General features: G+C 44.4%; 1 protein-coding gene and 1 long non-coding RNA gene across 3 annotated transcripts; one reads left to right on the forward strand and one right to left on the reverse strand.

Annotated features, from left to right (window-relative positions):
* LOC123646219 lies at positions 1–27,567 on the reverse strand. Of its 2 annotated transcripts, none has more exons than XR_006737830.1 (4): positions 27,295–27,567; positions 26,286–26,366; positions 13,549–13,649; positions 1–2,014 (listed from the first exon to the last, which is right to left on the reverse strand). It is a non-coding gene; the product is annotated as an uncharacterized LOC123646219 (long non-coding RNA). The 2 variants fall into 2 exon arrangements; XR_006737829.1 differs by having other exon boundaries at positions 13,538–13,649.
* LOC123646218 (ubiquitin-conjugating enzyme E2 W-like) lies at positions 6,587–7,571 on the forward strand. Its single transcript, XM_045562981.1, has one exon. It carries the CDS (start codon positions 6,589–6,591, stop codon positions 6,985–6,987), a length of 399 nt encoding a protein of 132 aa, XP_045418937.1. The 5' UTR covers positions 6,587–6,588; the 3' UTR covers positions 6,988–7,571.
* Positions 27,568–27,640: the final 73 nt, after the last annotated feature.

Genomic DNA, 27,640 nt, shown 5'->3' on the forward strand with positions numbered 1-27,640 from the left:
ACCAAAACATTAAACACATTAGATTATGGTATTATTTTTATTAATATTATGATTTATTGTTACTCAAGTGTCACAGTTAAGGAGATTTTAGTATGTAGTATGCAATTTACTGGGGGGAAACTCCTGTTAGTGGTATAAATTATTGAAACCCACTATGATTTATGTTGTAAATTAAAGAAGCATGGGGTGACTTAGTGCAAGTGCTTCTCAAACTTTAATATGTATAGAGGAAAAGTTGGGTATCTTATTAAAATGCAGATTCAGATTCAGAGGGTCTGGGATATGGCCTGAGATTCTGCATTCCTAACAAGGTCCTAGGTGATGCTGCTTGTGCTGGACCTTTGAATAGCAGGGACATAGGAGACCTTCCAGATACTGGGGAAGGAAATGATAGGAGAGGAGAAAGGTAGCTGAGAGCAGAGAGGAGAGAATTTCTGAAAATGAGAAATGAGAAGTTATTTAGAAGCTGTATCTCCAGGCAGGTTAGTAATGTTAATAAATGTCAGGAACTGTGCGTAAACGATTTCATTTAGCTTTTTACATCGTATGTAAAAGAAATTATAATCCTTATTTTGCAATTGAGAAAGAAAGTGGAGGCTCAGAGAAATTAAGGATGTACCCAAAGTTAGTGGCAGGGATAGGATCAGGACCCAGGATTTTCAGTGGCCAGAGCATGTATTTTTTTTCTAAGCATCTTGCTAAAATGCCAGGGGAAAGCTTGTTCCTTTTGCTGCATTCTTCCTCTTCACCCAGGACATATTGGTCAGGGGAAGAGGACAAGGCCATTCTAGGGAAGCACACTCACCTATATTTGAATCTGCTTGGCTCAACTCATGTATCCTGGAGGCTTTCTATGGCTGAAAGTTCTGTTTGCACACCCTGGAAGCTGGGTTTTGGTGGGGTCCCCAAAGTGGGGAGCGAGAGAGGTTCTAGTGGGATGTTTAAAAGTTTCTTTGCACACTTTCCACTTTGTAAGCTCAGTTTCCTTTCTGGAGGCTTCCATATCCCAGAGTAGCAAGAACACGTCCTGGCGAGTGGCAGCTGATGAGGTAAGAGCAACCCCAGCTCAGGCTCTGACCCAGGACCCTCCCTTCTCCCTGGATGCCTGAGAGCTTTGACAATTTGGCCCAGCAACTGGTGAACTGACAAATGCAAGTCTCAATAAGGACCCTCATTTCCTCCCAAGATAGGAGCTAAATGGGCATTTTGTGTCACCACAGAGGGCCAGCCACTCAGGGAGGATCCTCTGCCACAGGCTGCTGGTTCTGCTTCTTGTAGCTCTGGGGTACATCTGAGCCACTTCCTTCTCCAGTTTCCCACATGTGACCAGCCTTTGTCTAATGTCACCACCGTGGGGAGCTGGGGAGGGTTCCCAGCACAATAAATCTTTGATTGGGAAGGTGGTTTTATCATTTGAAGAGAAAGAAAGTTAAAGAAAGGGAAGATGTAAGTGATGAATGTGTTCAGGGGGCGATGCAAGGGATGTGAAAAGGAAGGGTGGGTCCCCAGCTGAACCTAGGGTGACAAGAAAGGGATGAGCCTGGCACAGCAGAGCAGGGTTGAGGAGGTGGCAGTGGGGATCACATCAGGAAAGCCAGCCTGAGTGCAGAAAAGTGTGAAAGAGCCTCCAGGTAAGAAGAGAGACCCAGACACACGGTGTAGTTCCCCTTCCTTTCCAGAGGACAAACTGTGGTCTGGTTTGACATTAGCTCCACAGATGTGCTGAGGCTGTTGGACACATTGGTTCCAAGGCAGGGATCCAGCTACAGCACAACCCCAGAGGCAAGGGTGGGGGTGGTCGAGGCAGCCTCTCACTGAAGGACGACCAGAGGCACCCTAGTGTGGAGCGAGCCAAGGGGAAGGACTTAACAGCATTTACTCTGGCCGAGCCTCACTCGTCCTCCAGCTTCCATTCCTTCAGAGATGTTTCCTATTCCCAGCCTGCTGCTCTTCCGTTGTTTCTGAGACAGCATCAGCATTTCCAGAGTGATGAAGGCCAAAGTCACCAGATGGGCTGCAACAACAAACGATGTTGGATATCCCAGACCACTCTTGCTCTGATTGCCCTGGTCCTAGAAGCAGAGAACAGCCACACAGTGCAGCCCACGGACTTCTCTGTCTCCCGGCCACCAGTGTCTCCTTCGGGGTCATGCTTCTCAAAATGGTTGACAGTCTTTGCTGCCACCACTTTTTCGATTCTTACTCTCCCAGCACTCTATATTCTGGCTTCTGCCCTGTTCCACCCATAGAAACTGTTCCTGCTGATGTCATCAACAGTCTGGGGCCAAGTCCACTTCTCAGCTCCTACTTTTCCTCTGAGCCATTGCCTATTGATTATACTTCTTTCTTTGTGAAAATCTCTATTCTAGGGGTTTTTAACCAGGGATCTTTCAGTCCCCTGGATGGTCTTTAGGAAGACACAATATGCAGTCCCCAAAATTGTTATTAAACAAAATGTTGTACATATGTGCGTTTTTCTAAGCAGGATGGTTCAGGGCATTCACTGAATTCTCAAATGGATCAATGAGCTGCCACAACGTTAAGGATCAGTGTGCTCTTGAAATCTATACAGCCTAGGATTAGGTTTGGCTGAGAGAGATCCAAGATAACAATGGCTTCTTTGTCTTTCATGTATACAGAGGCAAACCATCAGGGCAGGACTGACAGTTTTGTCCTATGAAATCTTCAAGGACTCAGGCTCTTTCTAACTCACAGTTCTCCACCTCTTAGGGCATAACCCTCAACCTTATAGACCAAGATGGTGTCATTTCATGCTCCAAGCAGCATGATGGGCGGAGGAACAAAGAATAATGTAAAGGACATGCTCCCACTGTCTCTCAAGGATTCGTGGGAGCTACTACGTGACAGTTCTACTTTCATATTATTGGTCCAAACTCTGTTGCATGGTCATATCTATTTGGAGAGAGGCTGGGAAATGTAGTCTTTATTTAGCTAAAAATTCTATTACCATGAATGAGTGGGAGAAGAGATATCAAAGGACAACTATTAATAGCAGCATGTGTCAGAGCTTCCATGGCATCACCAATGGTGGATACTGTGGACTGGTTCACACAACATCCCCTCCCATCTCCTTCTAGTACACTAGAGCTGAGAAGTCACACTTTCTAGACTCCATTGCAGCTGGCATTCTAAATGCACTTTAGGAATTGCCATTAAATGAACCTGCATGAGACTTGAACGTGAAACTAAGTGAAGTGAGGAGAGAGGCAGCAGGTGGGGCATTAATTTTGCTGTTGTAGATCATGGCAGACTGCTTTTGTAGTCCCCAGCTTCCTGGTCCAGTAGCTTCCCATGACAGGAGTAGTGGTGGCAGCTTCTTTCCTGATCACAGTGGCAGACACACGGTGATTCCAAGGGCTCGCAGTAATTTCTGGAAGCTTCGTTTAAAGTCTACTCCTGCAGCCCTTCCAGCAATGTTGTAAGCCAGAGTTTCTCAAATTTTAACGTTATATGAATGGCCTGAGGATCCAGCTAAAATGCAGATTTTGATTCAGTAGATCTGACAGGAGATCTAAGATTCTACATTTCTAACCAGTTCCAGGGTATTGCCTGATGGGTAAGATGGGTTTTTGAGTAACTTGATCCTAGAGTGTCCTCTGCTCACCTATACCTGGTTATAAATTTCTTCCTGCTTTAACTACTGTATTAGTCAGGGTTCTCTAGAGAGACAGAATCAATATGAGATACACAGACACAGACACAGACAGACAGACAGACAGACAGACAGACACACACACACACACACACACACAGAGGAGGTGACTGGAGAACCTGGGATGCTGGCAGCATGGCTTAGCGCAAGTCTGAAGGCCTCAGAACAAGGGAAGCTGATGGTATAACTCTCAGCCTGAGGCCAAAGGCCTGAGAACTCATGGGCCATTGGTGTGAGTCCTGGAGTACAAAGGCAGGGAAGCCTGCAGTTGTCCAAGGGAAGGAAAGGAAGAGTGTATCCCATCTCCCCAGACCCCCAGCAGATTGAATGGTGCCCATCCACAATGAGGGTGGATCTTCCCCACCTAATCCACTCAGACTTGTTCTGAGTACTTTCTTTTTTTCTTTTAGAAACAGGGTCTTGCTTGTTGCCCCGGCTAGAGTGCAGGGGTGCAATCATAGCTCACTGCAGCCTGGAACTCCTGGGCTCAAAGTTTCCTCCTACCTCAGCCTTCTAGGGATGAGCCACCTGCACCTGGATGTTAGTGTTTATTAATTGTGATTCTTAGGTGTCAGTTTTTCTGCTTGTAGTGTAAGGGAGGAAAATTAATTTTTCCTCAGTCCTCATAAATTCTTAGTTGGTTCCCTTTTTAAAATTTAATTTAATTTTATTTTTTAGAGGCATGGTCTTACTCTGTCACCAAGGCTGGAGTGCAATGGCCAGATCATAACTCACTGCAGCCTCTAAGTCCTGGGCTCAAGCAATCCTCCTCTCTCAGCCTCCCGAGTAGCTGTGACTACAGGTGCGTGCCACCATGCCGGGATAGAAAGTTCTTAGATGGAATGGACCCCTGTAACAAAAGACAGATTAACAAGAGAAAAACAAACAGAAATTTACTGGTATGTGTATTTCATGGGAAGTACCCAGGGAATGAATAGTTAGTTCTAAAAGAGGTAGGTGACTTTGAATTCCAGCTCACATAGTTCTTCAACAAAGAACAGTAAATTTTTTTGAGAAGTGACAAGGCAAAGGAAAAGGACTTAGAGTCTTTAGGGGCAGCAAACTGTGGGAAGGCAAATAAAATGGCAGATAAAGACTAGATAGTAAAGCTCCTTGTAGATTCCTCTGGTGCAATCTCCAGGCTGTTAAGCTCTAAAGTTGTTTTTAGTGGTTAACCTTTGTTTTCCTGATAGAGAGGGGAGGAAGGCACTTTTGTTTTTGTAAATCTCCAGTGCCTGCAGCTCAAAATAATCATTATGCCAAAGTGGTATTTTGGGGGTGGCATAGTCTGGTCTCCCACAGTGGATTTTGATGGCCCTGTTTCAGTGTTGATTTTACTCAAATGTTGAGTAATTCTAGACATTTGTTCATCTTTTAATTGTGCGTTCTTGTCCTTGTCTGTTCTGTTCACTGAGCCTACCTGTAGTAAAGTTGTGGAAGTAGTGGAATGTGTTGATTGGGTGCATACATGGGGGATGTCAGGAAGCAGAGGACCTGTCTTATCTTTGGTTGTGGCAATTGTCTTCCCTAGTGGGGGTCTTTGCTTGGGGTAAAATCCCCACTGCAGCTGGCTGATTAGTACAAGTGTCAGAAGGGGATGGATGCCTCAGATACTCTAGATACAGTTGCCCAACTAACCACCCCAAGGAATAGCCCAGAGCCCTCTTTTACTTGTATTTATTAACTCTGACTTTAGGGTAGAGTTCTTTCTTAACCTGCTTTTGCAACAATCTTCTTGTGCATGAATTCTTTTTTACTAGTGTCAACCATTTCTTTCTTATCTGTCTTTGGTGATAAACTTAGAATGGTCTTGTGTACTCCTTCTCCCTTCCAAAATTATAAATATTCAACTGTTTTCTTCTTTTACTATTTTTATGATGTTTTACATTCAAATCTTTAAGCCATCTGGAATTTATTCTAGTGTTAGCTATGAGTTGGGGCTCTGACTTAATTTTTTTTCCTAATGTTGAGTAGGTTGTACCCACCATGTTTTCCATGTGTGGCATTTTAAAATGCAGCCCAACCCTAAGAGCTCCATAAAAGCCTAGGAGTTCAGAATAGAAAAGCTAGGAGTATACTAACTCAGTCAGCTCCTAATTTCTGCTCCATTACTGCTCACTCTGGGACTCTGGCAGATCTCAGTTCTTCTTAGGGAAAAGCTCTGACCAATGATTTAAGGCTGGGGGTGCTGAGGCAGAGAGGAGGATTTGCAGAGAACCCTCTAGAGGAGGTTAATAGTTGCTGTGTCTCAGCCACTGTGCATGGCCTTGTGAGAAACAGCCACTCAGCCTTACAAGAAGCTGCAGGGGCCCCGAGCTCTACTTTTTAGCTCTATTTTCTTTCTTCAACCCCCAAGTCCTTTTTCTACTCACTCAAAGTCCGGCTCCAAACCAGTGAGGCTTAGATGCTCTTCCTTCTCCTGGGTCCAAACTGCATTTTGCATATATCTCTAGAGCAATTTTTGTAATTGTTGAATGTCTGTCATGGATGAATAATTAGTTGATAAAGTGATCAGGCATGACGGGTGCCATCTGCCAGGTGCAGGGGAACAAATACACCAAAGGACATGGGGTTGCTGCTGTCTCTGTAGACACTTTCATCTGTGTCATTTGTTGAGGCCCCGAGGGGGTCATGGCATAGTGGTTGGCACCATACAGCAGCTGTGACTTTGATTAGGTTGCCTGAAGCTAAGGAGTCTATTCTTTTTGATCAAGTATTAGGTGCTGGAGCTACCAGGGAGAGTCGACTTTGTCTCTTTCCTCAGGGAGCTCATACTCTGGTGTATAAGTGTATAGACAGAATCTTAGAAAAAACTCTAGGAAGGGGAGAATCAGGCACATCAAAATCTTCAGAGAGAGCAGGGAATGCAGTTGAGTTGGAGAATGCTCCCTCAACTATAAAAAACAAGTGCAATCATGGCGTCAATGCAGAAACGACTACAAAAAGAACTGTTGGCTTTGCAAAATGACCCACCTCCTGGGATGACTTTAAATGAAAAGAGCGTTCAAAATTCAATTACACAGTGGCTTGTAGACATGGAAGGTGCACCAGGTACCTTATATGAAGGGGAAAAATTTCAACTTCTATTTAAGTTAAGTAGTCAATATCCTTTTGACCCTCCTCAGGTCATGTTTACTGGTGAAAATATTCCTGCTCATCCTCATGTTTATAGCAATGGTCATATCTGTTTATCCATTCCAACAGAAGACTGGTCCCCAGCGCTCTCAGTCCAGTCAGTTTGTCTTAGCATTATTAGCATGCTTTCCAGCTGCAAAGAAAAGAAACGGCCACCAGATAATTCTTTTTATGTGTGAACAAGTAACAAGAATCCAAAGAAAACAAAATGGTGGCATCATGATGATACTTGTTGATGCCACTGTTATCATTCTCCTAGCAGAAGATAGTCCTACTGAGAAAATGAGCACTTTGATCATTCAGTCTTTGAACTTTAACCTTTGACTGGAAGTGACCTATAGGCAATGAAGACTACTTCCTTTTACTGCATTTTTACTCGTGTGCATCCTGGGTGCACGTTTATCGCTGGTTCCATCCAGGCAACTGACATGCTTTTATTAGTCATACAGTATTAATGCAGGTGTCAGGAAATGTCAAATATAATTCCATTTTTAATATTTATTTTTTTAAGCTTTAGGAAAAGTTCCAGGTCCTCACGTATTGTGCAATAACAATGACTTCCTTGGCAGTTTTGGGACGTTCATTGCCGGCAATGGATGTTGTAACAGGATAAGTTTTCATTAACTCCTGCCACTCAATGATTCATGCATGATAGGGCCTATGAAATGAATTTATCGGTTATAGTGGGATTATAAATAAAGTGAGGGATCCAACATTACTTTGAAAGTCACCCCAGCTGTTTATATTTGGATTCTATGCACTGTGATCTCATGGTTAACAGCATGAATTAACATGCATCTTTAAAGGACTGTAATGAAAATCATTGCATACTTATTTAATTCTTTTTTTTTTTTTTTTTTTTTTTTTTTTTTTTTTTTTTGAGACAGAGTCTCACTTTGTTGCCCAGGCTAGAGTGAGTGCCGTGGCATCAGCCTAGCTCACAGCAACCTCAGACTCCTGGGCTTAAGCGATCCTACTGCCTCAGCCTCCCGAGTAGCTGGGACTACAGGCATGAGCCACCATGCCCGGCTAATTTTTTTTTTTTTGTATATATATTTTTAGTTGGCCAGATAATTTCTTTCTATTTTTGGTAGAGACGGGGTCTCACTCTTGCTCAGGCTGGTCTCGAACTCCTGACCTCGAGCGATCCACCCGCCTCGGCCTCCCAGAGCTAGGATTACAGGCGTGAGCCACCGCGCCCGGCCCTTATTTAATTCTTTATATCTGCTGTCAAATTGTTTTGACATGGAAGGTTTTCAAGTAACATTGGCAGAGAGGTATAATATGTTATCCCTATGGTGAAAATAAATTCATTTGTTGTATATAGTTTCTCAATCTCTGAAGTAAAGGTATGAATAATATAGGGTATGAATGGCTTAACCAAGGCTTCATTTTGGAAGTAAGAAAAGTGGCGGTGATGATTAAATTGCTGCAGTCCCTAATTTGGGCTTGTTATTTGTACATTAAAAATTTTTTTCCTAGTAGATTACACTCTGTTACTTCCTACTAGCCATCAGCATGAGCCCTACTGCTTAAACACTATTTCATTTATTTATGTTTGGAAAATCTATAAACATTTTTGTTTGTATTCTTGTTTCTTTTGTTATGTTTTAAGTCAAATTTGAATGTTACTCTACTTTTATTGAAAAACTTTGTCAAGTTTTTTCTTGTAAATTTTCTTTACTTGTAAGTATCATCTTGTCCTTTAATCCTGTACCCTAAAATAAGAAATACATTTTTGACAGAGGCTTAATGTTTAAAAAAAAAAAAAAACCAAGTACAACAGCACTGAACCAGCATTTCCTGTGTGCTGAGTATGTCTGAGGCTCTAAACTCTTTGTACACTTTATCTCATTTGATCCTCACAGAAACCAGGTGGCATTATTGATTTCATTTTGTAGATGAGAAAACTGAGTCTCAGAGAAGGGAATATTTACCTAAGGTCATAAAGACGCAGCCACGAGCAGAAGCCCAGGTAAAGAAAGGGGTTAACTTTGGAGAGGAGAATGACCTAATCTTTGGCCAGTGTGTACTCCCTCCCCTTCTCCTTCTACTTGGAACTAGTTGTTGGAATTGAACAGAGTTTGCAGTTTTAGTCCTCTGGGCCTTTGCTCTTGCAGTTTCCTTTGCCTGCAATGCCCTTCACAGCTCTTCTCTTCTAGTGAAATCTTTGCTTTCCATTAAAGACTGGCTCCAATGTCCTGTACCTGGTAGGGCCTCTTCCCCATCCCCCACTCCCTCCCATGGCTCCTGTAGCCCCTCAGACAAGGGTCTAGCCTAGCCCCTGAGATCAAATTCATATCACTCCAGGGCCCTACCATCCCCAAGGCTGTTGCTCACAAGCTTGACCCGTTTTGGTATCTCCAAGGCCTAATACAGGGTCTGGCACACAAGCTTCTTAAATAAGTATAAGAAAACCAACATCTTTTGAGTACAGTCAATGTGTCAGTCTCAGAACTTGCATTGTTTGGAATCCACCCCTCTGAATCTTCACCCAGAGATTATGTGATACAGAGCTGAGTACCATTAAAATGCCCATTCCTTTGACTTGTCTTTTGCGTCACATCCTTGGGAAGCATCAATTTTTTCAAAAGATATTTTGCACTTTGAGAATTAATCAAAAGAGAATTTCTTTCTTTCTTTCTTTCTTTTTTTTTTTTTTGAGACAGAGTCTCACTCTGTTAACTGGGATAGAGTGCCGTGGTGTCAGCCTAGGTCACAGCAACCTCACACTCCTGGGCTCAAGTGATTCTCGTGCCTCAGCCTCCTGAGTAGCTGGGACTACAGGCATGCGCCACCATGCCCAGCTAATTTTTTTTTGTATATATTTTTAGTTGTCCAGCTAATTTATTTCTATTTTTTGGAGAGAAGGGGTCTCACTCTTGCTCAGGCTGGTCTTGAACTCCTGACCTTGAGCAATCCTCCGGCCTTGGCCTCCCAGAGTGCTAGGATTACAGACATGAGCCACCACGCCCAGCCAAAGAGAATTTCTTAATTTCCAGGTGTAGTATTAAAAAAACTTGTGGTAAAATAACACAAAATTTACCAACTCAATAATTTTCACATGTACAGTTCAGTAGTGTTTACTATATTCACATTGTTGTACAACCAATATCCAGAAATTTTTTACCTTGCAAAACTAAAACTCTGTAACCATTAAACAATAACTTCCCATTTCTCCCTACCCCCAGCCCCTGGCAACCACCACTCCACTTTCTGTCTTATGAATTTGACTTTAAGTACCTCATATAAGAAGAATCACCCAGCATTTGTCTTTTTTGTAACTGGTTTATTTCATTTAGCATAGTGTCTTTAAGATTCATCCATGTTGTAGCATGTATCAGAATTTCCTTCCTTTTTAAAGGTTAAGTAATATTCCATCCAAATATGGTTTTTTGCTTATTTAATTTTCAACTTTTCTATTACCTTTCAGTTTCTATTTTTGCTATTACTTTCTAGTTTTAGTGCATTGTGAGCAGAGAATGTTATCTGTACTCTTTCTACTCTTTAAAATGTATTGAGGTTTTTGTTTGCTTTGTTTTGTTTTTTGTTTTTTGTGGCCTTACATGTGGTCATTTGTAAATGATTCATGGGTACTTACAAAGAGAGTATATTCTAGCTTCTCAAGGTATGGAGTTTCATGTCTTTTAATCCAATGTACCTCACTAATTAACAAAGCAAGTCCTCTACAGCCATACTTATTGTATGGCTTATTGATCAGTCCTGGGCTAAGAGAGGTGAATTAAAGTTTCCTTCAATTATTATATTTCTATTTCTCCACATATTTCCCATGATTTTTTTTTTGCTTTATGAATTCTGATGCCATATTATTTTATACATATTTACAACAGATCTTCACTGTAGCCCTCAGCCTTTATCATTATAAAGTGTTCTTATGTGTCTTGTTTTTTGACTTTTTTGTGAATTCAACCATGTCTGATATCAATATTGTAACCCCTGTTTTCTTGTTGCTTGTATCAGTGGCATTTGTTTTTGTTTTCTATTTTTCCCTATCCTTTTACGTTTGGTCTTTCTGAGGAACACTGTTTTAGATGTATCTCTTGCACATGACATCAGTTGCATTTCATTTTGTGACTCCATGAGCTGTTTCTAAAGAGTGAGATCACTGGGTCTCAAGTAACAAAAGCTTTTGTAGCTCTTGACCTGAACCTCGCATCCAAATACATTGTTTTTCAGAGGCTGGACCACTTTACCCTGTGACCAGCCATTTAGAAGCAAACCATTTCCCTACCCCTGCCAGCACAGCTATTATACTACTGCTTAAATATTTAATAGGTGAAAATGGGACCTCATTGTTCTTCCATTTGCTATTCTTGGCTTCATCAAATTCTACTTTAAGTAAGTTAAGACGGAAGAAAGATGAAATCTAAATGAAATAGCCCTTTCAGATATCTTCAATGAGACTGATGGGTGGTGGGGTTTCTTATTCCCGATTCCCGTGGTGACAGTGGATCAATCCCTTCCCACAGACTCCTCAGTCCAGCTCCGAAGAAATAATCTGTGTCCCTTCCTCACGGCCCTTCACCTTGCTTTTTCTCCTTCTATAGAGAATAGGTAATATACCACGATAGGAAGATATAGAATCTGGAGCTAGAATGAATGGATTCAAACCCTACTCCATCTCTGCTTAGCCACTTATTGGCTGGGTGATGTATGGCAGTTACTTAACCCTCTCTGTGCCTTCATTTCCTGAGGTGGTAATTCCCAAGGGTAATAAAGATTACAATAGTAATGCCTATTAAAGTTGTGCAAAATAATTAACATAGACAAAGGACTCAGAGAGGGCTATTACTATTAGCTCTGCCTCTGGAAGATGCTCCTTTCCCCACTCCAACTATGAGGTTTTGACAGAAGATACTTCCTTCTCACATGACCCACTTCCTTAGCCACTGCACTTAGTCTTAGGCCGGGGCAGGCCCCTGAACAAGCAGAGCCAATCAGAGTCCTTTCCTGGGATCTCTGACACTGGGACATGAGAAAGAAAGCCTTTGCTGCCCCTCTGGTGGGGAAGCTCTCAGATGTGAGACACAGGCTATTGGCAGCCAGGTTTCCAGCCTGCAGAGGAAGCCAGGCTGCAAGAAGAAAGCTGATGGGTAGAGACAGAGGCAGGTGTTAGAGGCTGGCATTGTTGGAATCCCTAGGTCTTGCCGGCTCCAAATGCATCCTACGAGCCATAAATACCCCATTTTCCCTAAGCTTGCTCGTGTTGAGTTTCTGTCACTTGCAATCAAGAAAGAACTTTAATACACCTCCTAAGGCACCTTAGGACAGTACAGATTGTGAGGTCTCCCATCTGTCTGTCCATGTCTCTCTGAAAAGCCAAAAGCTCTAGCAAGCCCCTAAGACACACACACACACACACACACACACACACACACACACACACAGATAGCAGTTCCCACTCCAACCAGTGTGAACTGTGTTCCCTTCCCTGCCCGCGCTGCCTGCACATGTCTCTACTTCTCTACACACACCAAAAGACAGCTGTGTCAATGCCCAGGCCTCAGGAACTGCACTTGCTAAACAGGATGTTATTCCGGAAATCTGTGCCCTTCTCTGTATGCCTCTTGTCCTTTTTCACTGCCCTATTCAGTAACTTCACAAATATATAATGAGCACCTGCCAAGAACCATGTCAGGCCTGGGGCCCCAGAGAGGCGGCAAACAGTCCCCGCTGTCAAGGAACCCGCAGGCTGGTGGGGCCATCAGGCTGTGAAAAGACAGCTCCAAGAGAGACAGTGGGATGAGTGTTGAACAGATGTTTTTGCCAAGTGCTGCAGGAGCTCAGAGAAGGCCTTGTCATTTGTTGCCTGGGACAGTCGTCTGGCTGGTCGACCCGCCTCCAGCTTCTCCCACCCCAGCCCACCCCGCACATTGCTGCCAGGGTGTCTTCCTGAACACAGCTGTGTGAATTCCTCTCCCCTGCAGGCCTGAGCCCATGTTCCTTAGACTGGCAAAATCCTAATCTTGATACTGCCTCAACCCACTGTGTCAGCCACATCGTTCACTGTTCCCCATTCAAAACCTCACCCACAAGTCTAACCAGCCACTCACCTTCATCATTTCCTACCACACATCTCTCCTCGCCCTGTTCCTTCTGCCTCCCATCTCTGCATGTCTCGACCGTACACACCTTCCAAGGTGGAGGGTGCCAGGTGGATTTCATTCTCATGTGATACTCTGATCATCCAGCTGGAGTGTTGTGTTGAGAAGAATTTCGTGGGCATACCTGGGCTCAGTGAAACTGTAAAGGGATCTGTTTGCAAAATCTGCCACAGACACCAGTTTGGTGTGTGTAGGGGGAAGAGCACACTTGGGAGGTATTTGCAGACCTTGTTCCAGGTCTAGGAAATCGTCCTTGCTCCTCCAAGTGAAGTTAACCTCCTCCTTTTCTGTACTTTCATAACCCACTCTCTATGCCTCTGTTAGAGCACAGATTGCTCCTGCCTTTTTAGGGGTGCATATGTTTTTATCTGTCTGAGAAGACAGATGGTATCCTATGGAGTATGGTATAAGGTAGGGATTTGAACTGTGTACAGGATCTTTGGAACCATGTGAAACACCATCTGCCATTCAAAAGGATGGGTGCACAGCTGTTGAACTGCCTCAAGGTCCCTGTCATGATGAGCTGGCTTTAACTATTGGCCCTTGCCCAGTGCAGACTCTGAGAATAGCGTTACTGTGGCCATGTTTTCAGTCCTGAACTCACCTCTGTCTCACCTGTCATTTGCTATCTTCTTGTGACCCAATGCCTCCTGGGTGGCCAGTTCCATGCTCGCTCTTAGGGATACAAGGATGGTGTCCTGCCTTCAAGCTGATCCCTGAGTTAGGAAGAGTGGGGAAGAGGTGAAGGAAAGACAGAGTCATGAGTAACAGGATGCAAGGAGAAATGATGTGGCCCCAAGAGAAGAGCAGGTAGAGGGCAGTGTAGCGAGGCTATTGACACATCCACACCCTCACCCACTGAATTCCCTCTGCCTCTACCATCCTCAGCACCTTATAACTGGGCTCTTTGATTGCTGCAGCTGCAAACTCTGACCCCTACCCCCGAGTTTCAGGACCTGTGCAGATGGAAACATTTAAATAGCCTCAGTATATCTCACCACCCCCCGCCTGTTCTCCATCCCACACAAACACACAAACACCAAGAGCTCAGCGCTGATCACCTTCCCAGACCTGGAATCCAGATACTACCAACTGGACTCCCTTGAATCTTCTCCGCTGCAATTCATACCTGGGATTCTAGGGCCAGGTAACCATCTGGGCTCCTAAGCTGCATGAGGTCCCTGGTTCTCTTGTCCTTAGGTCTGGGTGACCACCATGGGCATCTGTGATGTCCCTAAATTATTACAGGGGCTCTAGAACTATAGGCCAATTTGCTAAGACTTCTCTGCTTTCTGTCCCTCTGGGTTCCTGGTCCCACCCTAGGTACCCCTTCCAACCTCCTCCACACCTCCCACTCCCCTGGCCAACATGTTTAGGCTGCCAGACCCAGCGGCAGAGCTGTATAGCCCTGTTGGCAGGAGACAGGCGAGCTCCAAGAGAGTTGGCTGGAGGGGAATGCAGCAGATCACATTTCTTCAGCTCAGGCCAGATATTATTCAGACATAACTTTTTCAGACAGACACAAATTGCTCATCCAATAAACACAGAAGGGCTATTCCCAAGACATTTATCAAAGTGGGGAAAGATTAGCGAAAGGACAAGTCACAATAGGCCTTTGAAAGTGGCTGGGTATGGCTGGCCCGAGGGGAGGTGGTGAGACTTTCATGCACTCTTGGGGTTTTCTCCTTAAAGAGCCTGAAACCCAGCACCAGGGCTTTGGGATTTGCTGTCATCATGACATACAAAGCCTTCGTTAGTGTATACACTTCGCTGTGGTGAACAGCGATGAAGAAATAGACGTGGGCCAGGCAGCCTTTGTGAGCAGATGGACCTCGCTCCCTTGTGACAATGGTCAGGTGGGAGAGCTGGCTGCAAGGCAAGACCCCTACCATGCATGCAGAGAATGTGCTCATGCCTCTTCTGTATTTTCAGGGCTCTCAGGGGGACAGTCCCTTCTTGCCTGGAACCTCTCACTTCTGGCTTACAGGTGTGAGAGTATGGTGACCAGAGGCACAGTGTCCTCTGTCCATATCAGCGGCTGGCCAAGCCATTAAAGTTGTTTGCCAGTCCATCTTGCTAGGCCCTTCTAACTGGCCCCATGAGCTTTCTCGTCCAGGAACTCAGCCCAGAGATGAGAGAAACCAGACCCTGGTCTGAGGCCCAACCTCTGGAGCCCAGAGGGAGGGAGGACTAGATGAGGCCTCTAGAGATGGCCTGGGTTCTCCCGCTGCCTGTGCCAGGGTCTGTGCCGTGCCACTGGCTCTCTGAAGTGTACCCAGTGGAGAGGGTCCCCTTTGGGAGAAGGAGGCAATGACTAGATCAGGATAAGGGTATGAAAATAATAGCCAACTTTTATATAGTCAGAATATCTTGAAAATTAAAGCAGAGCAAATAAACTCTCTATAGGGCCAGACTATAACCTGAGGTGGCAGTAAAGTGGGGACATTATGGCCCCCAGACCTTCATGGGAACAAGGTCCTTTCTGGCACATGGGGTTCTGATAATCAGGAAGGCTGAGGGAGTGTTCTCACAGCCCCACAAGGTAGGTGTGCTATTTGTGGTATTACTTTTTAGATAAGGCACTGAGAAGTTAGCTAACTGCCCAAGTCAAACAATTAATGACCAGGAGCCTTCAGAATCTGTGTTTTTAATCTGACCCTGCTATACTGCCCACAGGCCTCTGGAGAGATATGGCAGTTTCAGAAATATCCAGTTGTGTGGAAATCCTTAGGAGGGTAAGGTTTGGAGGTCTGGTGTCCCTAGCCTTGGGATGATATCTCCAGGGCACAATGCTCAGGCAGGGTTCCAGTGAGAACTTGGGGCCTCTATAACTAGGGTTTCCAGAACTGAGAGTTCTTGGTATGTGGGGCTTTCAGTTTTAAAACTGGGATCGTCCTGGGCAAACCAGCACAAGTTGGTCACCTATCTGTAACAAAAGGACTAGGCACGGATCATTGCCATGGACATCAGGACCCAACTGCAGCTCAGCCAAGACTCACACCCATAGGCTGGTGGCCACAGAATGTCATGCTGATTAGCAAGATGGGCAGAGCAACAACAAACTGGGACTAGCTCTTCCTAGACACTCAGGAGACCCAGACTATAACCTCAGGCGACAGTAAAGCAGGGACACTGCGGCCCCCAGACCTTGATAAGAACAAGGTGCCTTCTGGCGCGGCTGGTCCTCACACAATCAGGAAGGCGGAGGGGAATTCCAGGCGGAGGGATGTCAGGCAGGCAGTCAGCATGAACCTGGCGTCCTCAAAGGAAGCCAGAAGCAGAGAGGGCCCTGCCCGCTCTGCCTTGCAGAAAGGAAGTTTTTTTCTGGTTCCTGAGACTTCATTCCTCTCAGGAATGGCTTGTCTTCTACCTACCCACCTGGCTTTTACCCTTCTCCCTCTCTTTGTCCCCATTTATTGTATAACCATCTGTTCATCAGTCTCTTTGGTTTTGAAGACCTGAAACTCACTGGTGAAACACCTGGAAGATTTTAATATAAGGAGATGGGGTTTTGAGGCACAGAATCCATGGGCAGAAATGCTATTAGGCCTCAGGAAGGACCAGAATGTAGCCTCATGAATGTAGCAGTGCCCTCTCTTCATTTCTATGTCCATTTCTCTTCCCTCTGTGGTCTGTTTCATTCTCTCAGCTTTCTTTGCTTCTCGGTGAATTGGCAGAAGGTGGAATGTTTACATCATCTCAAGTCCAACCACACCCAGGGACACACTGGCAGTCCTGAATCTCAAATCTAAATTTTCAGGAGAGATCATCTGATTGGTCCAGTTTGGGTCAGATGGTCACCCCTGGCCCAATCAGCTGTGGCTGGTGGGTGGGGTCAAGCAATACAAACATGGCTGCCAAGCACCCTTCCCAAGGAGGGACAAGTTTTTAGAGAACGGAGTCTACCTGAGCTGGCTAGACACGTTCACTCTCTATCGTATATGTTTTCTGGAACTGCACCTTCTCTCCCAAGAGTTTATAAAATTTCCTTGGTGCTTGGTTCAATGTTAGTCTCGCTCTGGAATATTTTAAAAATTAATTTGGATAATTGTGATAAGCTATTCAACAAGCCAGTTCTTAAGCCCTGTGGCCCATCGCCTCTACCACATACAGCACCCTATCATTTTCCCCTTGCTACTCAAAGTGTGATCTACAGATTAGCAGCATTGGTATTGCTTGAGAGCTTGCCAGAATGCAAAATCCCTCCCTTACCTACTCATGCAGTAGCTGCATTTTAACAGCTCCCAGGTGATTTACAATAAAGTTTGGTAAGCACTTGGAGGGGGATCCTTGTCTTATTTGAGGGCAGGGAATCTATTTAGCACATTTCAATTGTACACTTTCTATGTGCAAAGTAATTTGCTTTCAGGAGACAGAACTCCAAATACAGTTTCAAGGGAATCTGAAGCTCAGAATAGTGGTTTAAGAGGGTAAATTAATTACAGTAGTCCCCCCTTAACCTGGGGGATCTGTTCCCAGACCCCCAATGGATGCCTTAAATTATGGATAGTACCAAACCCTATACTATATATATGTATATATATACACATACATATATATACCTACATATATATATACACAGTGTATTTTTTTAATCTCATTATCAAGACAGCTACCAAGTGTCTAACAAGTGGATGGCGTATATGGTGTGGATAAGTGGACAAACGGATGATTCATGTCCCAGGGAGGATGGTGCAGGGAGACAAAAGATTTTATCACACTCAGAATGGTGTGCAATTTAAAACTTATGAATTGCTTATTTCTGGAATTTTTCATTGAATATTTTTGGGCCATGGTTGATCTTGGGTAACTGAGACCCCAGAAAGTGAAACCATGGATAAGGGGTGACTATTGTATATGGTATCTGAGCTTTGCTTTAAAATAATCCTGCAGGAGGTGGAGCGAAGTTGGAGGTATGGATGAAACAAACATGGCTATATGTTGATATTTTTTAAAGTGGGGTGATGGAAACTTGGGAAATTATACCATTCTCTCTACTTTTGTGTACTTTTGAAATTTTATTTTTGAAAAATTATATGAAAGGGATAATGGTTGAAGTCATTGTAAGACATTACCTAGCTGCTCAAAAGGTTTGTTTCCTAGCCAAATGAAATAAATCCAAGGCATTAAGAGAATTTCCAAATGAAATTGCTGAACCCCTGTCAGAGACTTTTGGAGTATGAGTGGAACACTGGTCTTGTGCAAATGATTTTTTAATTTTGCAAAAGGAAGGGCGCTAGTCAGTTTCTTTCTGTTACTTCCTACCAGCTTAAGGGGGGAAAAAGGAGGGGGAATTTGCCAGTTCTCATAACTGGTCAGTTCAGGGGGAGTCAGATATGGCATATCAGGACACATCCCTCTTGCTTACTTGTTGGCTTAATTCTCAGGCTCTTTCTACATAGTGCATGCAGTGGATTGAATAGTACACTTCCAAAATTCAGATGTATCCAAAACCTCAGAATTGACCTTATTTGGAAATAAAGTCTTCGTAGATGCCATTAGTTAAGTCAAGATTAGGTCATACTGGATTGGGGTGGGCCCTAAATCTAGTGATTGGTGTCCTTATGGGAAGAGGAAAGGACACATCAACAGAAGGGAATCACACATGGAGAGAAGGCCATGTGAAGGTGGAGGCAGAGATTAGATGATGCAGCTATAAGCTGAGGAATGCCAAGAGCTTCCAAAGCCAGGAAGAGGCAAGGAAGGATTCTTCCCTAAAGCCATAATAGAGAGCATGGACCTGCTCTTATCTTGATCTCGGACTTTTAGCCTCCAGAACTGTGAGAGAATAAATTTCTGTTGTTTTATGCCACCAGGTCTATGGCAACTTGTTACAGGAGTCCTAGAAAACTAATGCAATGCTCTCACTAACTCCAGGCTGGAAATTCCAGAGGAAAGGAAGGGCCTTCTTCTCAACACTTGCAGCAAAGGCCCTGGAGGACTAGGGGACACTGGTCATTAGCTCTCCTTGGGCCATGTGTTGATCCCTGAACCAATCATTGTGGCCAGAGGGATATAGTGCTCTGATTGGCCAGATATGTCACCTGGCTCCCAGAGAGGCCCATGGTTAGACTGTCCCAACCACATGGGGAACAGTGGGGAGTCTCCTACCAGAAGGAGTAATGAATATGAGGCAGACAAAATCAATACCCATCCAGTACAGGGAAGAAAAGTTGATTCTACAAACTACGCTCTTATCCAAGAATAGATTTTTAAAGATATAAAGGAAATAAGAGTTTCTTAGAACAAGGCATGGCAAGGACAATCAAATTTCCTTTTATGATAGTCCCTAAACTGACAGATTGGAGAGCTGCTCTTGATAGTCTGTTTATTGGCAAATTGGGTCTTTAGCAAGACCTTTAATAATCATTGGCATGATATTCTTGTGGATAAAAACATAGTTTGGATGATAGTAAAATTAAGATGAAAAGCAACCTTCTAAATGACTCGCGTGAACCTTTGCTATTATATTTGTCCACTTATCATGCACCCCCATCTTATTTTGGAAGAATTTTCCAGTGTATATACTATTAGAGGGCTACAGTGCCATGGTTCCCAACATAGAAGCAGAAAGGGGAAGATTCTTTTCTCCTCTACCTGGCAGCTAGGGCTCAGGCATGTGAATTGGGCTCAGCCACTCCCACTGAAGACTGAATTGTTCAGGGGTGATGCTAAGAGGCAGGGGTGGTTGGAAATTATTCATGGCAGCAGCAGCAGCAGCAGCAGCATGGACAGTCATGAAGTGGTGGTGTTAAGTAATCACCGAAAGTGATGGTCATGGCAGAGAAGTGTTGTAATTGACTGTTTTTGTAGTCAAAAACCCAGATTGGTACAATGAATTTATTTAAAGGATTCAGGTCAATTTATAGAGGTGTTTCCACTGTTCCAGGACTTTGTATTCAGCCCTGTCTTTAGTTTAACATGAACATAAAAACGTGAATGTTGTTTTAGAAGGCATTGACGAAAGTGTGATATTTTGAACTATAGAGGTGATAGTCCTGCTCTATTCTGTTGCTCAGACCCCAACTGGAATGCTGCATTTAGTCCTGGGCCCTACTGAATGCCCAGGTAGTCCAAACCTGATCAAAGAAGAATGATTAGGACAGGGAAGGCACTCAACCATGAAGCATGAAGAACAGTAGAAATGATAGGTATTTGTCAGCCTAGAGAGGAGTCATCTTCAGGTTGGGAGAAGGCACATGGCTGATCTCTTTAAATAACTGAAAGACCCTCAGGTGGTAGAGGAGGATTCAGTTTATTCTGTGTCTCCAAGGAGAAGACGTGGTATCAGTGATGGAAGCTATAGACATGGATTTTAGCTTAACACAGATGCTTCTTTACTTATGATGGGGTTTTGTGCTGATAATCCCAATTGTAAGTTGAAAATGCATTTAATACATCTAACTTACCAAAGATCATAGCTTAGCCTATCCTACCTTATACAGGCTCAGGACATTTACATTAGCCTACAGTTGGGCAAAACCTTCTAACTCAAAGCCTATTTTATAATAAAGTGTTGACCTTTTCATATCACTAGCATGGGAAAAGATCAGAGCTCAAAATTTGAAGTATGGTTTCTACTGAATGAATATCACTTTCATGCCATTGTAAAGTTGAAAAATCATAAGTCAAATCATGGCAATTTGAGGATTGTCTAAGAAAGCTTAATAATTGGGTCAGTGATATCCACAGTGGTGCAGGCTGCCTCATTATATAGTGAGCTCCTTGTCACTGGAGGTGTGCACACAAAGCTGGATGAACTCTCAGAGAGTACACTGTATGTGAAAATCCCTCATTGGATAAAGGTAGGATTGGTGCCCTTCCATATTCCCTATGATCCTGAAATTTGACCAACTCCATAGGGCAGGTGGGAAAGAGCAGGAAAGGAGGTGAAGAGACCAGAGGTATTGCAAACTGTAAGCTGTTTTGGAGCACAATTCCCAGCTGGCATCCTAGCTCCAGGAAAAAAAAAGTTAGGAAGGATTGCATTATTTCCAATTCTTCACCACTCCTTATATTCAGTTCCTTTGCCATGTGACTTTGAAGTTCCTCCCACCAGAGGCAGAATGCAGTTTCCAGGCCCACTAATGTTGGGTTGGCCAATCAACTTGTTTTGGGTGACACGATGTGGGTGAAAGTAACCATTCCAGTCATAGGCCTTATGAGGCATTGGGGGTTTCTGATCACCCATCTTGTGCTTCTGCCATGACCATGTGAAAAACATGCCCTTGGCAGGCATCACAGAATAGAGACACATGGAGTAGACTCACCTAGCTACCTATAAATCTACAGCCTTAAGCAGAGCTGTCCAAGCCAACCCATGGATATCCATGAGAGAAAAATAAGTGATTTATTATTGTATGGCACTTAGATTTGGTGGTTATTTGCTATAAATAGCATTATTATGGCAATAACTAAGACAGATGGGATATCCCAACAGACTTTCAGATACAGCATAGAAGGCAGTTCCCAGGCTTCTTTTTTCTAGGATTAGAGGAAGTAGTACTTGAGGCAGAGAACTCATTCCAACAGATTGTGGGCATATCCTGTCCTGAGTGTAGATGTTGCTGGGAATAGACAGCCAAGGTCATTGAGTGGGGCCTGGACCCAGTGCTAGAGGCACCTTTATCCAATGAAGGATTTTCACATACAATATGTGATTGTGGCGATTGGGGTAAAGCAGTGGGAGGAGGAAGCTGACCCCACGTCAGGTCATGGGAAGATGTACAACTGGGCACTCAGAACAAAGTATGGATGGCAGTTTATTTGTGTTGTGATGGATTAAAGATGGCCACAAACTTTTTGCCACATCTCTTATCAATATGTGGAGTCTATTTCCTCTCCCCTTGAATCTGGGTTGGTCCTATGGCCTATGCTGACCAGAATAGACCAGAACAGAATGTGGTAGATGTATCATTGTATAACTTCCAAGATTTGGCTTTAAGAAATCTTCTGTTCCCTCCTATGCATTTAGAATGCTCCTTCTTAGAAGATAGCTGCCATGCTATGAGGAAGCCCAAGCAGCCATGTGGAGGCCAACATGGAGGAGACCTGAGACACCTGACTAACAGTTCCAGCTGAGCTCCCAGCTGGCAACCAGCACAACTTTCAGCCATGTGAGGCCATTTATACCTCCACACATTCCATCACCCCAGCCAACATTGTATGGAAGCAGAAAACCACCTGGTTAATGCACAGAATTGTAATAAATTGTTGTTGTTTTAAGAAACTCATTTTTGGGTAGGTTTTTTTTTTTTGCAAAATAATAAATCAGGAGTTGGCAAACTTTTTCTGTAAAAGATCAGACAGTAAATTTTTTAGGCTTTGCAGGCCAGATGGTCTCTGTCGAAACTACTTAACTCTGCTATTGTAGCATGAAAGCAAGCATAGACAATACATATACAGAAGAACATAGCAGAGATTTAAAAATTTTTTCATTTACAAAAACAGGTGGTGAGCAAGATTTGGCTGATGGGCCCTGCTTTGCCAATCCCTGCAATAGGTAATTGAAACAGAAATTGTCACCTGGAAGTGGGGTGCTTCTATAACAAAAACCTAAAACATATATTAATAGCATTGACTTTGGGACCAGGAGGCTTGCAAAATTCTGAAGGGTAGTGGGGAGAATGAAAGGACAGTAAAGAAATTGTTACTGGGGCCTAAGTTACATACTGGTAACATACAGTAACATGGATAAGAGAAAATGTATCAACTGAACCTGTAAACTTGGTATGGAGATTTCCAGACCAAATATTCAAAGTTCCAGCTAACTCCTTTTAGCTGGCCATGAAAAAGTACAGGAAGAAGAAACTATTTTGTTTCCAGCAAAATTTAGAGGAACTGCAGAGGGCACAGAATATTCTCTATAGCCAGCAAAAGATGTTCAAAGTAAATTAAAACTAGAGGGAAGAATTAATTCCAAGAGCCTCCCAATAAAACATGGCTTCAAGGTTAAGATGTGGCTATAAGCCTCTGTTGAGATCTCTGAAAGATTTAAAGCAGTGCTTCCTTGAAGAAAAAAAAAAAAGCAGTGCTTCTTAAACCTCTCACCTAGATGAAAGTGCTTCTAAGAACCTTAATTATTTGTCCTATAGCACCCTGATTCACAGCCTAAAGGAGGGAAGGGCTTATCTTGAGATTTGGGGGTATAGTTTTTATCTAATGGAGTAAAACTCAATAAAATTCACTGAAAATCCACAGTTTTTTTCCCCCTAAGAGAATTGTACTAGCATAAGCACCAGTGGCTTGAACTAAAATAGACAAAGGCAGTTCAAAATGAAAAGAGGACACTGGGCACCCAGTGAAGCATCTTGAACAAGTTACTGAGCTACAAACAAAGGCTATTTCTTTTGGAAAAGAGGAATGACTCAAAGGATGGAGCCAAGAGCCCAAAAAGTAGAGATAAGAGCCACAGAGAATCATATTCCCTGCCCCTGGAGCAGGGGGAATTGGCAACAAGTACATGATTAGTTCCCAGGTTTGCTAATGACTGCTATGTCTCTCTCTTTTTTTTTAATTTAAAAAAAAACTTTTATTTTTAATTTTTTCTCGTTTTTTCTATATCCTAAATCATCAAGCAATGTTATGTACCTCTTATTAATCCCCTTTCTAAATAGGAGTGTCTACTGTGGTTTTGCTGTCATTGTCTTTCTATTACATGTTGGATATGTAAGGGAAAGATAAAGTTGCAAGTTTAGTACAAATAATCTTTTGGACTACAGTCATATGTTGCTTAACCACAGGGATGCTTTCTGAGAAATGTGACATTTGTTGATTTCGTCATTGTGCCAACATCACAGAGTATACTTACACAAGCCTAGATGGTGTAGCCTACTACATACCTAGGCTATATTGTATAGCCTGTTGCTCCTAGGCTATCAATGTGTATAGTATGTTATTGTACTGAATACTATAGACAGCTGTAACACAATGGTAACTATTTGTGCATCTGAACATATCTAAATGTAGACCTGAAGTCTTCATTAGATGAGCCTTTGAGGGGACCTTGGGAAGAGATTATAGTATTTTACCTATGAGAATAATTTAAATAATCTCTAGCCACTGGGCAAACTACAGTGGATTAAAGATGCCTGCCAATTCTTTGTCCCTCCTCTCATCAACAGAAGGAGTCTATTTTTACTCTTCTTGAATCTGGATTGCCCTTTAACTTGCTTTAACCAAAAGAATGCCCACAGAAGTGATGCTTAAGGCTGGGCTTTAAGGGATCTGTATTTTCTTCCTGTGTTTTTGAAATGATCCTTTTTGGAAAGCTTCCTCCGGTTTGTGAGGAAACCCAAACAGCCACATGGAGAGGCCTTTGTGGCGAGGTCCACGTGACCCACAACCCATTCTGAGCTTCCACCCACCAGCCCTGTGAGTGAGGCCGTTTTGGAGCTTCCAGCTGTGCTAGTTCCCAGCTGACACCAGGTGAGGCAGAACGTCCAGGCAACTACCAGGCTGTGAGAAATGGTTAAGTGTCAAAACTTGTTAAGACACTATGTTTTGGGGTGGTGTGTTATGCTCCATAGATAACTGAAATAACTGTCTACCACATGCCAGGCACTATTCTATGCCCTTCCTTCTGATCTACAAGGGTGAAAATAGAAATGTAAACTGACAGTTTCTGTCAGTTTACATTTCAGAAGAGGGCGCTGTGAGAGAGCAGAGGAAAGGCCACTGACGGTGGAAGGCAAGCTGCAGGGAGAAGCAGAGAGCTGTTGCCTCTGGGCAGGTGAGCACTGGATGGGCCAACTGCCAAACCTATGTGCCAGCTTTGGGCCAGTCAACACTGCGACTGCCCCTTCCAGGCGTCTCACTTGATAAGATTAATTTTTCACCTGACAAAGTTGAGCGTAGAAAGAGCTGAAGGCCATGGAGGAGAAGGCTGCCTGGGTCTGTCTGTCCTTTCTCTAACAACAGTTCTTGTTTGGACAGTTGGACAATGTTGTCCTGAAGGTTTCTGGACCTTCTGGACCTTTCAGAAGCAACAAATTTACCGATTCTAGGTACCTCCGGATCAGGGGCTGGTGAGGCTGGTGCTCAGGCCTCAGTGGACTCTGCATGACCCTGAGGGATAGGCAATTAGCAAGTGTTGTTTCTTCTCATTGATTTCTAGCCACAGAGGGTCCCGGGACAGGTCTGTGACTTCTAACCTCCCCTTAATCCTGTCTTCTGGACATCACCTATTTCTATGGAAGATACATCTCCATTTTCCCCTCCCCTCATTTTTCAGATGGGGGACTAATCTGAAGTCCCCTCACTCACTGGCCAGGCAGAATTTTCCCCTAGACATAGGCTGTTTGGGTCAGCTTCACCCTTACCAACTCCTTGCAGAACAACTCTTGATTTTGTGTTCTTACAAAGTATTTTAACAAATACTTGTTCGGTGCCAACTATGTGCCAGGCTCAGTTCTAGGGGCTGAAGATACAGTAGTGAACAAGAGAAAAAATTCCTGCCCTCATGGAGCTGATCTTCTAATGAGGGAGACAAGACAACAGAAAATAAATGCATAATGTTGGGTAGTTGATACCTACTCTGAAAAAATCAAGCAAAATGAAGCAGAGTTGGGCGGGAGAGACTATTCCACATTGGGTAGTCTGAGGTTTCTCTCATAAGGTGACTTTTGGGGGACCTGAATGAAATATTGGGGAAGAGTGTTTCAGGCTAAGTGAAGAGCAAGTAAAAAGGCCCTGAGGCAGGACTATGGCAAGTTCAAGGAAGAGCAATTAGGCCAGTGTGGCTAAGGCAGGTCCAGCATGGTAGATAGAGGGTGATAAATGAGGGTGTGGAGGGAGATAGGAACCAGATTAGATAGGGCTTCTAGGGATTTGGATTTTGTTCTGAATAAAATGGCACGATCTGATTTGTGCTTACAAAGATCTCCCTGGGTGCTCTGGAGAATAGATTGGGGAGGAAGCATGGAGGAGGTAGAAGCAGGGTGACCAATTAGTAGGCTATCATATAACCCAGGCCAAGCTGATGGTGGCTTTGCCCAGGATGGTTACATCAGAGTTAGCTGGTGGTGAATTTTGATGTTTTGAAGGTAGCACTGACAAGACTTGCTGAGGGACTAGAGATGGCATTTGGGAGTAAGAGAGGCACATCAAGGACAACTTTTAGGTTTTGGGGAACTGGATGAACAATGGTACCATTCTCTGAGGGAGGTAAGAATGGGAGTGGAGGGTAAGGAATAGGTCGTTGGGGCAGGATGCACTGAGTTTAAGATGCCAGTAAAATAGCCAGTTGAGTATGAGTCTGGAGGTCAGGGAAGGGATCTGAGTTGGAGACAAATTTTGGAGTGATCAGCATATAGCAAGTGAGTAGACACAGAAAAGAGCATCATGGACTATACCTGGGGCCTTCAGCAACTGGGGAAGAGAAGTCCAAAAGGAGACAAAGAAATGGCTGGTGAAGTGGGGAAGATCAGGTGGACCTGGAAGTAAGGAAAGAAGATTCTGTAATGGTCACAACCAAGTGTCACCTCCTGAGACTCAATTTTCTCATCTGTGAAATGGAGGCTGTAACAACGCCTACACTTCATGGCATATAGTAAACTCTCAAAATATGGTAGCTATTGTCATTCCCCACCTCAGAGTTGGCTGCCAGAGCCCTCAGCTTCCCCACCCACATAAATGACAGCACCTCCATGAGTCTTTCTCTGAGGTAAGGTGTCTGCTCACTGGAGCACTCAGTCAGGTGGGTCTGATGCCCCTCAATCAAATGTATTAATAGGTCAAGTGGCTTCAGAACCTATGTCTCACCCACATAACCTTCAGCCCTTCCTTGCAAATCAATATGGGGTAAATGTGTGGAAAATAAGGGTTTTGGAGCCAGACTTCTACCTCTCACCAGCCGTGGGATCTTAGGCAAGTTTCTTGACCCCCACTGGGCTCCATTTTATTTTTACCCATCTATAAAATAGCGACAATTCCTACTTCACGGGATCATATCCAGCCCAGTGTAGATTGTAAAACTGGCTGTTCTACACGCTGGTGTGGGGGTTACTGAGGCTTCTTGCCGCCCTTCCCCTCAAAGCATCTATCCTCACAGGGTGGGCTGCACTTGGAGGGGCACCTCCCCCTCCCCAGAACCAAGCTGGCTGGTCTCTGAGGTCCCCTAGCCCAGGCTCCACGACGGTGAGATGAGAAAAATGGCAGCTCATGCACTTTCTTCGCGCAGGGTGCCCAGTGAGCCGCGGCTTCTGGCAGGGCCCCCACATTGGCGGCGGGGCTCACCTGGGCTAAGGGAGGGGATTTCGAACGTCCCAGAGAGTCCCTCAGCCACCATCACCCCCTCGCCGGGCGTGGAAGCCGGTTTCCTGGCAACCGTTTTGTGCCCCTCTTCCTCACCCCTAGGCCTACCGAGGCCCACTGGCGAGGACGCCGTCGCGCTCCCAGGCCGTCCACACAACCACCCGCTTGCTCCCCGCCGCCGCGCCGCAGGCCCAGGCCCGCACCCCAGTCCGTGTGCACCCCGGGAAGTGGCGCGGCCTCTCGACGGCAGCGTGGAGGAAGAGGAGGCGGAGGAGGAGGAGGAGGAGGTGCGGCTCGGGAGCGACCGAGGCTCCGCGGCGAAGGCTCCGGAGGAAGAGGGCGGTGCGCGGCTGGGCGTCCGAGCCGCGGTCAGACCCCGGGCTGCACCGCGGGCCAACCCTGGAGCTTCGCGCCGCGCCCCCTCGAAGCGACTCCGCCCCGCCGCCCCGCCTCC

The sequence above is a fragment of the Lemur catta genome, chromosome 10 (genome assembly GCF_020740605.2).
Source record: "Lemur catta isolate mLemCat1 chromosome 10, mLemCat1.pri, whole genome shotgun sequence".
NCBI lineage: Eukaryota > Metazoa > Chordata > Mammalia > Primates > Lemuridae > Lemur > Lemur catta.

Coding starts and splice junctions, on each gene's coding strand:
- LOC123646218 (XM_045562981.1), top strand. CDS start 6,589: ATGGCGTCAATGCAGAAACGACTACAAAAAGAACTGTTGGCTTTGCAA.